We start from the raw sequence: 16,357 nt of genomic DNA, 5'->3' as shown, positions 1-16,357 counted from the left end.
CTTTTACGTCAGAAAGTTCTGACACTACTTCCCCCCTCATCACCACCCACCACCACTTCATTAACAGGCTGCATGTAACTGGAGATCTTAGTAGGATAGGTGATGTTACTCAGGAGGTAAGCACAAGCTCAAAATTTGGGCTGCTGTTTCCCTTGGACATTGAATAATAATTTGTATCACATTGAATAAATAAATGACAGCTTAACTTTTTTTTTTAATCTTCTGGATATCTAAAAGTGTGTTCCCATTGTGGGTGGATATATGACTTGACTGCTGTAGCCAGAATTTTTTGTGGTTGTTAAAAGGGAAGAGCCATGCCGTGCTTGATGTATATAAAGGAGTGTGATTTTTTTTTTTTTTTTTTTTTTTTTGTGGGTGTGTGCTGATTCTGAAGATGGTAGCTTTGGTTTGGACTACTGATTCTAAGAGCAAAGGGCTTAGATGTTTTGGGTCCTTTTTACTACTGCCAGTGAAGTAATAAGAAGTGCCGAAGTCCCATTCAGAGTTCTCTGGACAGCGCACAAGGTGCATTTAAGTCCCAGAATACCTGTGTTCTTCAGAAGACAACTTAGCAGTTTCTTTCACAGCTGTTTCTTCAACTTAGCAATCTCTTCTTTTGCCAGCAGTACTGGAGATCACTGCTTCTAATGCCTACTGCTGCATCTTAAGGAATGAGGGTCTGTCTCCCTGTGTAATTAACAGCATTCAAAGCAGTATCTCTATGTTTGAGCTAAAGAAGTGTTTCTCCATTGCCTTCTCTGATGGAACAGCAGCTTGATACAGTAACACATCACTGCTTCCTTTTTAGAGGAGGTGTACAGTCCTGCTAAGATATAAGCAAATGTAAATGATATACTTGATTTGCCTTGAAGTGGTTACTCCAGTAGAACACACTTTGGCAGAGTCAGAGAGATTAAGCCCTGGAAATACTGGAACTTTCATTACTGGCAACAGTAATGGAAGCCAACTTAGTGGAATTGGTGATCAATAGGCATGAGTTCTCTTGAAGCATTGGTAGTTCTTGGCAGCTTCTGCCTGTGGCCCTTGGTTGGAGCTTGTGCTGGTCAGAATTGATGATAGGAGGAAATAAGTCACTGAGCTTTAAGGGGGTTCTCAGCTACTGAGAAAATGTGGTCTCTTCTTATAGTCTTTAAGCTTTGGGCGTAGAAGGTTTTTGTAGGGTCTTATTCCAGGACCTAATATGAAAGCTGACAAACTCCCCAATTTTAATCATTTCAAGAAACTGTCCAGATCTTCCTGTATACTCTTGGATACTTAAGGGTGGTGTTACTGTCCAGGTGGCCCTCGCTGTCACTGATGACAAAATGAAACCTGCTATGGCCACCATGTATTTTTCCTGCCTTGTAAGTTGTTGCAAGGCAAAAAGTTGACAAATTTTCAGCCGCTGGCGGGGGGTTTAGAACTTCTTTTGATTCATTCAGCCTTTTAATTAACCTGTGATAATAGTGATTGCACAGAGGTTGAAGCTCAGTCTGAAGACAGGGAAACACCAAACAACTACTTGTGCTGAGCAGAGGACTATGTTCATTAGCCTCCTTGCTTTTTCTTCTTGACTGGTTACTGGGACTTACTGAGTATGAATTTATGGATGGTTTAGCTTCATTTGCTTCTTTTGTTCCTAAATAACTCCAGAGAGAGCTTGCTTAACATGCTCTGAATTTCCCATTGGTTTCCTGTAAATACTGTGGATGCCACATTCACATCATCATCTTTGAAAATTTAACGCAGAGTCTAGTTTAGTTTGCTACATTTCAGTAGCTTAAAAAAATCCAATCTGTTCCCCTTTCATCCTGCATAACTGGGATGGTAGGAGACATCTGTGACAGGGTGCTTCTCCATGAGTTTTCCACCAAAGCTGAAGCTGCATCCGTAGTCCTCTGAATGACTTAATTACTCCTAACATCTTCCAAGCAACCACCTGGAGCCTTAGCCACAGGTCTGACCTGCCTATCTGTGTTAATCCAGCAAATTGTCTGCAGGAAGGACAGTGAGACCCATCTGCTGGCAAAGGGGGATGTGTGTGGGGATTAGTGGCATACTGCATTAATGTATAAACGTAGGTGTGGACTTTCATTCCAACCAGTAGTGCAGTTATAGGTGTATAGTCCTTGTGAATACTTGCTTTGTCTTTTCCTCACCTTTGGAGTCTTCTGATACGTGCTTCTGAGATTTAATGCTTTAGACTTATGATTTGCATTATGTTTAGGAACAGTGTGTGTGAAGGCAAGGCAAAGCAAAGCTTATGTTTTGAGAGGGTAAATGAGGGGAAAAGTCACCTGCATTGGAATGGTAGGGCACATAAATACTTAAGTATCTTTTCTGGGTGGATCATGTGTCTCCCAAGAACTTTCATTATAAATCCATGCTTTCTAATTTCAGGTGCTTCAGTAGTATTTTGTATCTTTTATAAGTGTGTGTATGTAAGTATGAGGGTGTTTTGTTGCATCTATTTTACAATTTTGTTAATATTTTTAAACTGACTTCATCATGTTATTACTGGTTAGCAGAATTTTAGTTGAAATCTGAGCATAGCTGTTTATCTACCTATAGATATGGCAGATCAGCTGTTTTCTCCACTCCTTTTGAAAACGTTAAAAAAAAAAAGTGTTTTCTTGCAGTGGGAGATGGAAGAATGGGATATGCAGAAGAAGCTCCCTATGATGCGATTCATGTAGGAGCTGCAGCACCAGTTGTACCCCAAGCAGTAAGCCTCTCTGTTTTATGTGTGTGATTTGGTAATCTCTTAGCTGTAAAGAACATTTTACATACATGTGTATGTAAAATACTTGATAGACTTGCACTGCTGGGAGTATCAGTGGGCCATGTGCTATTACTGTATGGTGTAGTGTTTTTGTTTCTGTTATAATTGAGCTTCCTGTTGGTTTGCAAAAGGTGTATATTCTAATAACTGTCCTCTAAGTAAATATATTTTAAAAAGACTTGTGCACAACCCTCTATTACAACAATGACCCGGAGCATTTTATTTAATAAATCAATTTGGTTTTATCAAACATTGAATTACAGAACTTAAGTATTTGTTTCCCAGGTTCCAAGGCGTTAAGCCTGTTGGAAAAGTAACATGCTCAGCTGGAAATAAAGACAATGCCATGAGTTTGTAGCTTTCAGAGTGGATACAGGGCAGTTCTTACTAGAGAAGCTGAAGAGTAACTAGGGAGTTTAGACTGTCCATACATGAAGTCCATTCTTGCAGATCAGATTTTTTTTTATCTTCCTTTCATCAGGTAAATGGGAATATATAGCATGATTTTGATATACTCAATAACAGTTAAGTTTTTTTAAAATCTGAATTTTAATGAGGGATATTGAAGGACTGGAGGTTTGAGGTGCTGTAGACAGGTTAGACATTTCCAGACATTGGCTGTGGTTTTTGTTTTGTTTTATTTTGGGGTGGGTGCTGGGGGGTGTGTGTTCTCAACAGAGTGTTGACAGATGACAATTTAAAAGGTAACTTAAAGCTTATTAGTGAATGGAATAGTTCTTAATTATAACTTCTGTTAGTAACAGGGATTAAGATTTTTTTGTTTACAGCATCTGGGAAGAACTGAATTTTCCTTGAGAATACTGTTATTAGCCTCCTTCTTGAACTATGAAAGCAAAAAAAAAAAATCCAAGTATTTATCTCTCATACTCTGTTACTTGTCGCTTATCTTACTCATATTCATATATTTTAGACTAGTTTCATAAAATGCTGTTCCATTCACAGAATGAAGGAGGATCTGTTGGGTAACGAGTGTATTGTAGACAACTTAAAAAATTTTCCAGGATGATAAATAAAAAAAAGTTACAAATCTTATTCTGGGGGCTTAAGGGGGGGTCAGTTACCCGAGAAATGTTAGACAATGGGCATGCACTGATGCACAATAAGTATCAAACAGTTAAAACTGGCAGTTTAAAAAGATTGAATCTACTGTAAAAATAATTCATGATTCACATACTTTTTCCCTCTAATGTAGAAAATAAAACTGCAACCAACCCAGTTAATCCAATTACTATTTTACCTTCTTTTGGAATTACATGAAGTTACTGTGAAATGTTTTTGTAATACCAGTTGTTGTACCATGTTGTTATGATACTCTCATTTTCAGTGCATTTTTTATTTTTCCTAATTGAAATAGTTATCTACTGCATAACAGTAGATACATAAATTGTGGCAAAGCTATTAATCTAATGTAACAAACTTTGGATCCAGCTTCTCTGAAGTGGCTGGTTACATTCTAATTTCTATGTTGTGTTCTAGCTTATAGATCAGTTAAAACCTGGCGGAAGATTGATATTACCAGTTGGTCCTGCAGGGGGAAACCAGATGCTCGAACAGTATGACAAACTAGAAGATGGCAGTGTCAAAATGAAGCCTCTGATGGGAGTGATATATGTGCCTTTAACAGATAAAGAGAAGCAGTGGTCCAGGTGGAAGTGATTTTCTGTTCCACTTACTTCTTCCACACACATGCAAGGTGAAAGGGTGTGAATTTTAAGCAGATAGACTGCAAGGCCTGCCTTTGCTGCTGTCATTGCTTTCTGCTCCTCCATACCATGAAAAGTGACTCAGTCTGCATTACTACATCACCAAAAGGAGGTTATGCTAAGTTTGAGTTAATTTAAAAGCAGAAGAAATATATTGCATGGGTTGCACTTTGTCTCTTTTGGACATGTTTTCTTTAGTCTTTGGTGTGTTGAAGTTACTTGTTTGTTGTTTTGAACACATTATTTTCTAAATTTAAACTTCCCTTCTAATGAACTTTTTATAAGTAACTTGCCCAGTAATTAGGGTAAAGTGTAAAATACTACTTAAGAATAAATGTTGTTTTGTCCTGTGAGTCAGTGGTAATTGGGTGTTCATTTTTTATTTTTCTGAAATGTCACAAATGAAGAGAAATCTTTGTAAAATCCTTTGTGGGAAATACAGGTAATCTTGTGAGCAGTTCTTCCTCAGCCCCCAAGTAGCAGAAAGTGGAGAAGCTAATCCCTTCTTCCCTAAAGTATAAATGTAGTTGAGTAATGTTCAGAAAATTTTCTCAGACATGTTATTAAAAGTCTGTCATCTGTCTCTGTTGGGGACATATTTGTGTTTGCCAACACAGCAAACTCTAAAGGCCTTTCTAGAGGTAGTAAACCTTCCAATTTGCTGAATTGAATGGCCAGTAACATAGACATAACACAGCTGTCAGCTTAAACCGTGCTAGGCATTAGTATGTGAATGAACAAAGCAGCAGTCCTGTTTTGCTTCCTGGCAGAAAACGCTTGTGAATGTATTATCTGTGTATCTGCGTTAATGAAGTGCATAGATCTGTATTGGGTTCTGAAAACAACTTTTGAGCTTCAAACTCCTAAGTGTAGATTTTTGGGTGTTTTCCCTTGATATTCTGGAGTATAGCTTGTGATTTGGATACGTGAATACTTTGAGTTTAAGGTATTAAAATGTCCATAAAAAGCACAAATAAAGCAGTTTACATTACTGCTGCTTACCGAAACCTCATTTCAGTGTTTCGTGGCTTACTGTATAGCCACCATGTACAAATTACTCTTAGAACAACTTTGAGTTACTGCTTAGTTCAAAGCTTGTGAAGTATGCTCACTATTCAGATGTTTTGTATTTGTTACGCAAATTAATACTTTGTCGTCAAATACTGCCAATATTCCCTCAGTGTGGTACTCAGGGCAGGGGGGTTTCTGCCTCTTGTAAGGCTTTGGAAGTCTTGCTTTGTGGTCGGTTTCTTCCTCTGGCAAATGTGGTGGCCTTTATTCAAGTTTGGAATCCATGCTCTGCCTACTCTAGAAAGAGAAGTATTCTTCTTAAGCCTTCCTTTTTCCAGAGAGGTTTTATAGATTTCTCTGCATTTCCACCTGATCTGATTATAGTAGCAATTGGTTTTTTTCTTTGCAGCAATGTGCGTTCAATAAACACTTTTTATAGGGAGGGTTTCTGGAATGACAGTGGTTATCCTTTGCTGCCAGTGAAGGTGGTGTAGTGTATTAAGGGACTAGAATTCTAAGGTCTTTGCATCTCTTCTGTGCAGTTCTGTAGTCCATTTTCTCTGCTAGCTCAGGAAGAAGTAATAGATTGTCTTTGGGACTTCTTGGTCATGAGTCTTGTGGAGTTCTTTTCCCCAGATTTTCTTAGCAGTTTCTGTTCTGTTCTGAAATATTTCTTTATTTTTAATTTGAGTGTTAAGAATATACATTGGTGTTATCAGAAAAGGTAAGTGCTTAGCCTGAAGGGTTACCTTGATCACTACAGTGGCATAGAAGCTATTTCTTGCTATACTCATTTAAATTTGGTTCAGACTTGGAAATCTCTGTTAAAGGAAATCTCAGAAGTCCACTTCTTGTAATGTTTGTTTTTAGTTTAATTACCCATTTTGTGATCTGAAGAAAATTCCCACTACCTTCTCAAGGATAACTGCCAGTGCACTGCTGACCTTACAGGAGGTCACATCCGTCTTTTTTTGTTGTTGTTTTTCCTTATTGATGAGTTTGAAGTATATGGTCAGCCAGCTGCTGCTAAGGAAACTCCTAATTATAAATAGGCATTTGTTATCTATGCTAGCAGCAAAGATGAAAGAGGTATTCTGCACTTCCTAGATTTCAGTTTAACTTTCCTAAATTGTTGAAGACCTGTGAGCAGAGATCAATTAGAGACTCCTCTGAAAGAGTGTCTTTCAGTCTTTCTGTAATAAAGAGCTGTAGTATATGAGAGACTCCAGTTGTCAATCTAAAATTCGTTGAACAATTGTCTTTTTTTAGAGTAGCTCAAGAATCCTGTGTGTTTAGCTTGTCATTCTCTTAGTTTACATTGTTATGCTATTTCATTCCTAATTGCAGGTAACTGTTACATCATGTTAAGAATTGGTGTCCCTTCACAAAATACAATTGATACGCCAGCAGTGTTTTCGTAGGCTAGCAGACCTTCCAGTTGGCAAGAAAGTATCCGCTTGAATTTTTGCTTAGCCATTCACATGCTGGAGAAGTTACTACAGTTCCTTACTAGGGCTGCGAGGTGCTCTTCACAAAGCAGCACAATAGTGACTTGATCTTTAAGTGGTGTTTGAGGTCAAACCTACCTTCAGATGTTTTGCATCATTTTTCACTAGGTAAAACTGGAACTTCTAGCAAAAGAAAATCTGGACTAGCTGGAAGGAAAAGGCTCCTTGGATTTTGATAAATTGATGTTGTAGTGCTAAATAAAGATTCTTCTTATTATTGGATTTCTTTAAATTTAGTCTGTAATTTTCTAGTTTGGGTTCAGCTGCAGTAGTATTTTTGAGATCCAAATATTAGCGGGAATCTTCTCAAATGTGACTCCATGGGACATTTGGAAGCAGAATATACACAGGAACCCTCTCTCTGGTACATAATGAAATGCATTACTGTACCAGAGATGCAACAGTAGGTGCCCACTTATGTGATTATGCTGGTAAGGATGTTTATCCTTTCACATAAAACTTCCCAATTAACTGATTTATTTTCCTTACTGATAAGTAGGGAGGAGAGAAGACCTCTTGTGCTGCACAGTTGAGAACACAGCTTATTGGCTACCTTGTTGGCAGTTCCTGTGTAAGTTAGGATCTCTCTGGTTTTACTGTTCTGTGAGAGTGCACTTATTACTGATATGGAGACAATCTAAAGAATCATAGAATCATTTAGGTTGGAAAAGACCTTTAAGATCATTGAGTCCGACCGTTAACCTCACACTGCCAAGTCCACCACTAAACCATGTCCCTAAGCACCACATCAATACATCTTTTAAATACCTCCAGGGATGGTGTCTCAACCACTTCCATGGGCAGCCTGTTCCAGTGCTCGAACCCTTTCAGTAAAGAAATTTTTCCTAATATCCAACCTAAACCTCCCCTGCTGCAACTTGAGGCCATTTCCTCTCATCCTATCTCCAGCCACCTGACAGAAGAGACCAGCACCCACCTCACTACAACCCCCCTTCAGGTAGTTGTAGAGGGCGATAAGGTCTCCCCTCAGCCTCCTCTTCTCCAGGATAAACAGCCCCAGCTCCCTCAGCCGCTCCTCATAAGACTTGTGCTCCAGGCCCCTCACCATCTTGGTTGCCCTTCTCTGGACACGTTCCAGCACCTCCATGTCTTTCCTGTAGTGAGGGGCCCAAAACTGAACACAGCACTCGAGGTGCGGCCTCACCAGTGCCCAGTACAGGGGGAAGATCACCTCCCTGCTCCTGCTGGCCACACTATTTCTGATACAAAGAGAAATAAGAGAATAACAATGTAAGGAATGCTTAGCAATGAGTCTGTTGCAATATTGGATTTTATTTCCAAACAGGCAGCTGTTTTAAAAAGTTAACAATTTTTTAACTTAAAATATTGCATTAGTAGAAGTTATTTATAAATGTCATGCTAAATTCACATTTGCTGATAAAATACAAAATTATAATGACAGTGTAACCTTTCTGAGCAAAAACTGCAGTGACTAGACTGGGGCTGTTACTGTATCCCACATATCTGTACATACAACATGATTAAGCAGCCTTTTGGAAAATGTGTTTATTAGAAAATATGAAGATATGTTTCTGCTTAGAAACTCTTATTCAGGGTTTCAAATGCCCCTGATGAGCTAGTTTTCTAATTTCAACTGACATTAGCAGGAGTGTTTTGCCCAGAAATCCTTAGGCTATGCAGAGTAATGATAAAGTTTTTATTTTACTTTGGCAAAAAGAATCTCTGCACAAAATATTTTAGATTAAATTTAAAATTTATGTATTATGCAAAAATGCATGTTATGTAACTGATAGGTTGCAGAGAAAAATTCCTTTTCTTTGTTATTTCAACATACTGTCAATTTGATGATTCATCATAGCAAATAATAAATACTTTGACAGCACCTTTCCAGATTAAAATGCTGCAAGTCCAAATATTGTGTCTAAACCTTTAAAATTACCAAGGGAGAAATAAATGGCTGCTGAAACACTGAGTAGATACTGAAATTCAGAGTGTAGCCTAATATGAGTTAGAAATACAATATCAGTAATGACAGCATATTCTTCATAGATGAATGATGTATCAAAAAGGAAAAGTCAAATGCTGCCTAATGACAAGAAAATAGAAGTGGATCAAAAAGTGAGTTACAGATATCAGATAAATTTATAAATGCTCGATCAAATATTTGATTAGAATGCCTTCCACCAAAGAGGTGGAGACAGATCACAAAACTTCCTGACTTACCTGTATCCCAAACTTGTTGATAAGATTTGTGATTTTTTTTTTTTCTTTTCATAATGAACTCTGACATTTACCTGAAATACTACCTGTTAGCTTTTTCTAAGATTGTTTCTTAGCTTGTTGTTGGATACTCCCAATGGGAAGTGTGGAATATTCCTCTATATGTTTTCCCTACTAGTAAGCCAAATTTTTTCAAACTTTCTTAAATTTATTTTTAGAATAGTAATTTTGAGCTAATGACTTCTGAAATTTGCTTTAACTTGAGCTTATAAAGTTGCTTAGATGCCTCAATTGACAATATTAGATGAGTGATTCTCTTGCTAGAATTCCAAGGGCCCGAGAAGGACTATTGCAATGACTTAAAACCTAAATATATGTATTGCTTACTAAGCAGGAGCTAGTAAGCAGATTGGAAGGAGCGCATATATGAAGGTGGAGGGAAATTAGGTGAGTTGTGTAAGAATCACAGCAAATAGTCGTGGCCAGAAAAAGGGAGAAAAATAGAAATTAATTAGTAGATCTTTCCTATGGCTTTAGAGGACAACAGGATATTTTTGACAAGGAAATAGCAGTTGTCTTTTGAGTCTGCTTTTAAGCTTTGTAGGAGGATAGATCTTCTACTGCTGGGAGGATAGGCAACTATCCTGTTTTTTACCAGTAGTTGAAACCTCGTACGTTTCATAGCTTGGCAGCTTCTGATCCATACAACTGAAGTTCAGATCAACTGATGCTGTTTTGCAGTGGGTATTTAAGTCTGCAAGCTGTTCGCATTAGGTGGAAAGCTGAGAAGTGTTACCTACCTAATGATCTGAGACTTTTCTGTAACTTTCTAATATATAAAATCCAATAGTACACATATAAGCTCAGCTTCTCATAACAGTAGAAAATAAATGCTGCATAACTTTAACACATACATCATGGATTGTTTTGGGCTGGCATGCTGCTGTTAGATTAACCAGTAGTGAAGAGCAAGTGAAAAATCTCAAGGGAAGCTGATCCCCTTAATAGAGTAAATGTTCTAATAAACAGAATTTGAAAATCTTTATTTTCAAAGTGACATCTAGGATATACTTAACTTACAGGAACACTATTATGTGGTCACGAATAGCTTAAAGCAATGCAAAATACCAACAATTAAAACATTGGCATATTAGTATCACTTACTTGAACTCTAAGTACAAATACCATTTTATAAAACACGTTGGCAATATTATGCAAAGATCTTGCCAACATCTGTGCCTGGGTAAAATTATTATGTTTAATAGTTTCAGAGTAAATACAGAATTTTTCTTAGGCTTACAATTTCTTGAGGATCTAGCTTGGGTTTAGAGGATTAAGAATTATTTTTCACAGTAAAAGGTCAGGCTTTTACAAAGCTATGAGAGTATATGGCAGGAATCAGGATGAAAATCACATCGGCAATTAGGCATATGAGACTAAACCAGCAACAGCAGTAGTCAATACTTACACACACTTTTTGAAGCTGTAAATATTAACTGATGACGCAGCTCTTGGAAGCATTAAGGATGAATGAAGTACTTGTCCTAAATTCACCGGCACTGCATTTTAAACTGAGTATCAGATGTTCATTCTTTTAATCTGTTTAAGTAAGCAAATGCCCATTCTGTGAAATAGGCAAATATGGAGAACTTCCAAACCTTTGGCTATAAATAGATTTTTCTTTATCCCTGCCAAGATGTGTTCTTTCCCTTTTTGCCTTTTTCTGCTTTTTGTAATTACTGCAACATTCTGAAGCTGTATGATTAGTACCTTGCTATTAGAAGGCAGCACAAAGTGCAAAGAATGCAAATATTTGTCACTAACAAAGCACAAGGTTTGCATCCCACCTGCATTAGATAGAAAACTAGTCATTTAACCACTAGTTGCAACAGCCTTTTCAGTTGCTTTTAAAATGTTTTGCTTGCTGTCATTCCACGCTATGTGATTCCTGAAGGATAATGCCTTTGTAACTTTAACGCTTTGGCTTGTGCGCATGTAGCACTGTATTTTTGTGGGTTAGTTTGCATGATAGCTGGAAATACTATTGTGTATTGAGCCAGCAATCACATTAGTGAAGTTTTTCTTAATTCAGACGGTGTTTGCTTTGGCTAATGAGGGTGATGCACCTACTAAAAGAAAAATTGCAGCAAATTCATTGTGAGTTTATAGATTGCTTGTGCCTTGAGGGGAAAAAAAAAGCAAACACTTCTGTTTGAATTTACCAACATTCATAACAGCACAGTGCACAGCTTTCAGATTTGATGGATATTTTGCATTAAAGTTAATGCTTTAGAAATATTTAAACAAATCGCCAATATATGATAATTTCACTGTTGGAATATGGGTTCTATGGGTTTCCTGTTTCAATGTGTTTTAAGTGTTCTGCAGGAACAAAAGCCTGCACTTTCTAGATTCCTCGTAGTGATTTAGAGACTTGTTGATGCATCCTTTCTCCTACCTGAATGTCCTTTTAACACGCACACCCACCCTGCCCCCACCCTTTCCATAACCTAGTCCTGATTTAGCACAGTTCCTTCAGGACCTAATTGAGCTCCTCTGTGAAATAAATACAATAGGTGGTACGAACTGCATGATGTTGATGTGAGATTGTGTTCCTAGCTTTCTTGAGTGACAGCAGCTGAAGCTAAATTCGCCTTTTTGGCAGCTACAGAGAATGTTTTTTGCCAATACTCTGTCCAGTAAGTTGGCTTAGTTTCTTGCCAGCATGTAGCCAACAGAGTTTGGATGACAGGTAGCTGTGTAACTAGCTGTGTGGTGCGGGCAATGTTCATTAAAGCAAATGTTCCTTTAAATGTAAAATGGAGGGACCCATATTTCATGATACATCACATAATAGTATGAGATGAATGGGATTGCTGTTGCCTTTCCTTTTCTTTTATTTTAACCTTAAATGCTTGAAGAGATTCCTAAAGTTTTGCTGATGTGCATGAGCACTTAAATGTAATCTGATTCTATATCAAAACTTTTCAAATATGATTTCCAAGGGGAGGAGAAACATAACTGCATGTGTTTTCTTTCTACAGGGATGAATTGTAAAAGCTACATCATCTTGACCCAAACATAGTGTTACAGTGGACTGCTCATCTCCAGTTCTAAAAGCTTTTTGAAAACCAACAGCATTGCAGCTTGTTTTGGACTTCGTTATACTGTTGTTATCAGCATGGAAAAGCGTGGTGTTTGTTTTATTTTTTAGATGCTCAAGGCAAATCTGATAAAGAAATGGTGGAAAGTTTTATGTGGGCACTGTTTTATTTAACATGCCTTTATTTTACTTTCATCTGTTCAAAGTGAATTTCTGCAAGACTGCAGATAAAGACCTCTAGCTTGTGAACTCTAATTTTGATGGGGGTACTTGAACACTCACTTCTCTCGGCTCCTGTGTCCCTTGGTAAAACTGCTTCTGTGCACCTTATGACACTACATAGGTAATACCAGGTTTTCTGTGTTCTGATGTCTGCTAGATGCTACTAAAAGGAGATGAACTTCCTTTTAAGCTTTTGACATGGTGTCATAGACTAGCATGTAGTAGATACAATCAGCTGCTTATTACCTTAAAACCAGGCATTTGTATATATTAAACTTCAAGACATCAGAGGTGGGTGGTCGCTCTTATCAATCACGGCTGTTCAAGTTGGACATAACAGACATGGTTTTCCCTTTCCTTCTAAAATTAATTAATGGAGTCTTGAAATTCTCTTTTGGTTTATAGCTCACTGCTGATGTGATACACATGGATTTAACTCCGTAAATATGATGTAAGCTGTCCCAATCACTGAACAGTTGATGCAGTGCTGCTTTGCCAAATAAAGTTAAAAGCAAAAGGGGGCTTGTGTGCTTGTGTGGAAGGTTAGGATCAGTATGTAGAAGACTACTGAGATGTGGATTGCTAGATTCTTTATTAAAAAAAAAAAATCCAGTTTGATTCTAAAAGAAAGTTGCTTTTGGCAAAGCCATGTGCTGTATTAACATTCTCATTTTTCTAACTGTGGGCACCCAGGAAAATTTCTGGCTTTTTAGAAAGTGAATTCTTAATTGCTCTACAAGGAAAAAATGATACATGCAGAAAGAGTAACGAATCCTGGACCCCGAAGTACAGAGAGATATGCAATTGTTCAGTTTTCATACAGAAGAGCAGTTGGGAGGCAGTAAACATTTTTTTTTTTCCTGCCCCAAGTTTTCTGGTTTGGTACTGTAAAATGTCAACAGCAAATTGCAAAGCAGTACAGTAAGGTGGGCTGCTTTGGGAAAGGGGGGAAGTGTGTCTTGAGTCATCTTGCTTAGATTTGAGCAACCAGGAATTAAAGTAAACAGCATGTTATCATTATTTTCTTTTTTTTATGGTAAAAAAAGATTATAGAATAAAATAGCTTGCATAAAAACAACCTATAGTGATCACTGCAAAAATATATTTGACTTTTATGGTAGAACAGCAATAATTTTGTGATAGGATTAATCCCTGAAAGCAAAAACATTAAAATTCAAAGGCTTCTGAATATGGAAGGGGAACATTTTAAATAACCTGCCTTTTGAAGGTCAGCCCCATCCTATTCCTGTGTAAAAGGTATGTATCACTTGATTTGTTTAGATGTTAATGTACCACCTCCTGATCTGACTGCAGCCTGGGAGCACATACACAAGATTAATCTTATAAAGGAATTAATATAGCGTGTATTCTAGAAAATACAATTCAGAAAAACCCACTTGCACCTGACAAATTTGTACTAACCCACAATCAACTGTGAATCTAGTTCTTGGTGTTGAAGTGAAATATCTTAAATGATGCATGCTAATGTTCAACCTTTTGGTCACTGTATCGTTCAATTTGAGTTCAGCTTTATTTACATCTTCTCACTAATTTAATTAGGTAAATGAAAGATAGGAGCTCAACTGTATCCAAATTCTTGTCTCTGGACACAGTGTAATAAGCTAGCCTAACTTAGAAGAGGTGATAAAGCTGAGACTTAGTGACAACTTTTTTGGGAGAACCACTTCAGGAGGTGTAAGACTTCAGGGACCAAGGCTGTTGGGATTAGTGCACCCATTCCACTGAAGGGGTTGGTGATAGTCAAGGTACTCAGAAAGGAGTATCCCGGAGTAGCATTTAGGAATTGGAAGATGAAAACCCCTCCATGATGGAGCAATGGTTCTGAAGTAAAAACTTCTTGGAGATGAGGACAAGTTGAAATGCAGAAGATTTGAAGAGCTTCAATAAATGCTGTGTGAACTGTCTGAATTGCTACTTTGCCAAATAAAACAAATTGAGAGGAAGCTGTATCTAGGTGTCTGTCTGTTTTTGTGGGTGTGTTTTGGTTTCAGGTTGTTTTTTTTTTTTTAACCTTCACAGGACTTCACGTGTCCAAAAAGAAAGCAAGCATATATAAAAATACTAGTTTACTAAATGACCAGAACTGTGTGTCTGTTTTCAGTTAATGTATTGCAGCATATTGCAGCAGTTACCAAGTCTGGTAATACCATATGGAGTGTAAGTGGAGTTTTACTTGGCTGCTTGGAATTTCTTTTAGTTCACATCTATGTGTTTTGGGGAACAGTGTATGAATTCTGCCTGCCATCTGTGGTTGAATTCAGCCAACTAGGAGTGTATGATCTGCCACTTGCAAGGATTAAAACTTATCTTTTTCCTAAGAGTGCAGTGACGTTTCCCTGGACTGTTACGATCACCTTTAAGCCAGAACAACTTGGGAGAACAGATTGGCTGAACCAGAGATAGTCACTTGTCCGGTTGTTTCCAGGGATCAGGCAGTAGAAGACCTCCAGCGTTTGAGCAGAGGAACCAAGAGCCCATACCTGTATCTTGAAAACCCACAGACAATGGTGAGTGCTCTGTAGAGAAGAGCAGTTTGGTGTGCGGTATGGATGCTTTCTGTTCATGTAGCAGGAATATTTTTTTGTTGCTGTTTTTAGAGAGAAACTAGCACAAAGGGTGTACACCAGCACTGCTGATTGAGGCCACCTGGATGATTCCTGCAATGTTTTGTAGTCAGCGAGTTTGAAATGGGCAACAATGCCTGGAGCGGGGAGGCTCTATGTGGTAGGCTCTGGAGCGTCCAGCTGGCAGCAGTTCTCTCTGCGTGTGCAGTGTTTTTGTGACAAGGTGACAAGCTCCAGGGTTTTCCAGTGTGGAGAGACTGTGGAATTAACTATCAGCACAAAGAGGTGAACTAAAATGCCCAGAGGCATTCCTGCCAGGAAGAAGGGTGTTAACCATTCCTACAACAGCAGTGTTTCCTTCCTTTTACTCCTTAATGTGCCCTAGGACACCCTGCATTTGATTTAAATGCAGTTCACAGAGGATATGATTGCAAGTCCTTCTTGATTTTGACATGAGGCAAAGGATGAGTACTGCAAACCAAGCTCATGATTTGTATCTCTGGTTCCATCTAGCTGTTTTTGAACATATAATGCAGTTAGAAAGATCAGTAATACTAATTGCCTTTATGGAACCCTTGTTCTTTGGTCCAAATTATGTGGAAGAGGTATTCTGCTGAAGTGAATGAGCACTGGTCCTGGCTCAGAAAAAAGGCATGATGAGGTTATGCAAGCTCATCGTGCAGAATAAAACAACAACAAGGAAACAAAAAAAGAGCGGGGAGGTGCTGTCCAAAAGGCAGCATGCATGCAGGGGAATGCAGGAGATGATGAGGTCTGAAACTGGTCTTTTGTGTTTCAGGACGTCCAGACTTTACACATCAGGAAGTGTAAATTAGAGTTTAAATGCTGTGGTATACAATAGATGGATTCAAGCATGGGGTTTAAGTTGTTTTTTTGGGTTCATACAGGTTGGCTCTATTGGAGTTTTGTCTGTCTGCTTATAATTATGAAAAGTTGAAGACCAGTTGTGGGAAGTGCACAGACACTCTTAAGGTCTCATAAACCCTTTTGCCTTTACTGTAATTGATACGCACTCGTGTGCACAGAGCACCTGCTGGCAAGGTTTGGGCTTACATGCCTCAGCCAGGTCTGAGGAAATCAGCTTGGGCTAAAACATGGCCTTATGCAGGCAGAGACACTGTAAACTTTCCTCTACCTGACCTGTTTACCTCCCACATTTCATCCTTGATGTACAGGGCTGCTTTCTGTTCCAGGTGGTA

At 38.2% G+C, this 16,357-nt stretch overlaps 1 protein-coding gene across 2 annotated transcripts in view; it reads left to right on the top strand.

The window, feature by feature from the left end:
* Positions 1-14,522, top strand: part of PCMT1 (protein-L-isoaspartate (D-aspartate) O-methyltransferase) — a 35,970-nt gene extending 21,448 nt beyond the window's left edge. The window contains exons 6-8 of one of the 2 annotated variants that reach the window (XM_075036003.1): positions 2,640-2,725; positions 4,280-4,449; positions 12,272-14,522. In XM_075036003.1, coding sequence (XP_074892104.1) covers positions 2,640-2,725; positions 4,280-4,449; positions 12,272-12,284 — 269 coding nt within the window. In that variant the 3' untranslated portion in view covers positions 12,285-14,522. Of the gene's footprint in view, positions 1-2,639; positions 2,726-4,279; positions 4,497-12,271 lie in introns of both variants that reach the window. The other variant, XM_075036005.1, reaches the window with a different exon arrangement.
* The last annotated feature ends 1,835 nt before the right edge of the window (positions 14,523-16,357 follow it).

This window comes from Buteo buteo, chromosome 9 (genome assembly GCF_964188355.1).
Source record: "Buteo buteo chromosome 9, bButBut1.hap1.1, whole genome shotgun sequence".
Lineage (NCBI taxonomy): Eukaryota > Metazoa > Chordata > Aves > Accipitriformes > Accipitridae > Buteo > Buteo buteo.
Note: the sequence above shows the minus strand (reverse complement) of the source record. Positions and strands in the feature narration are given on the sequence as shown.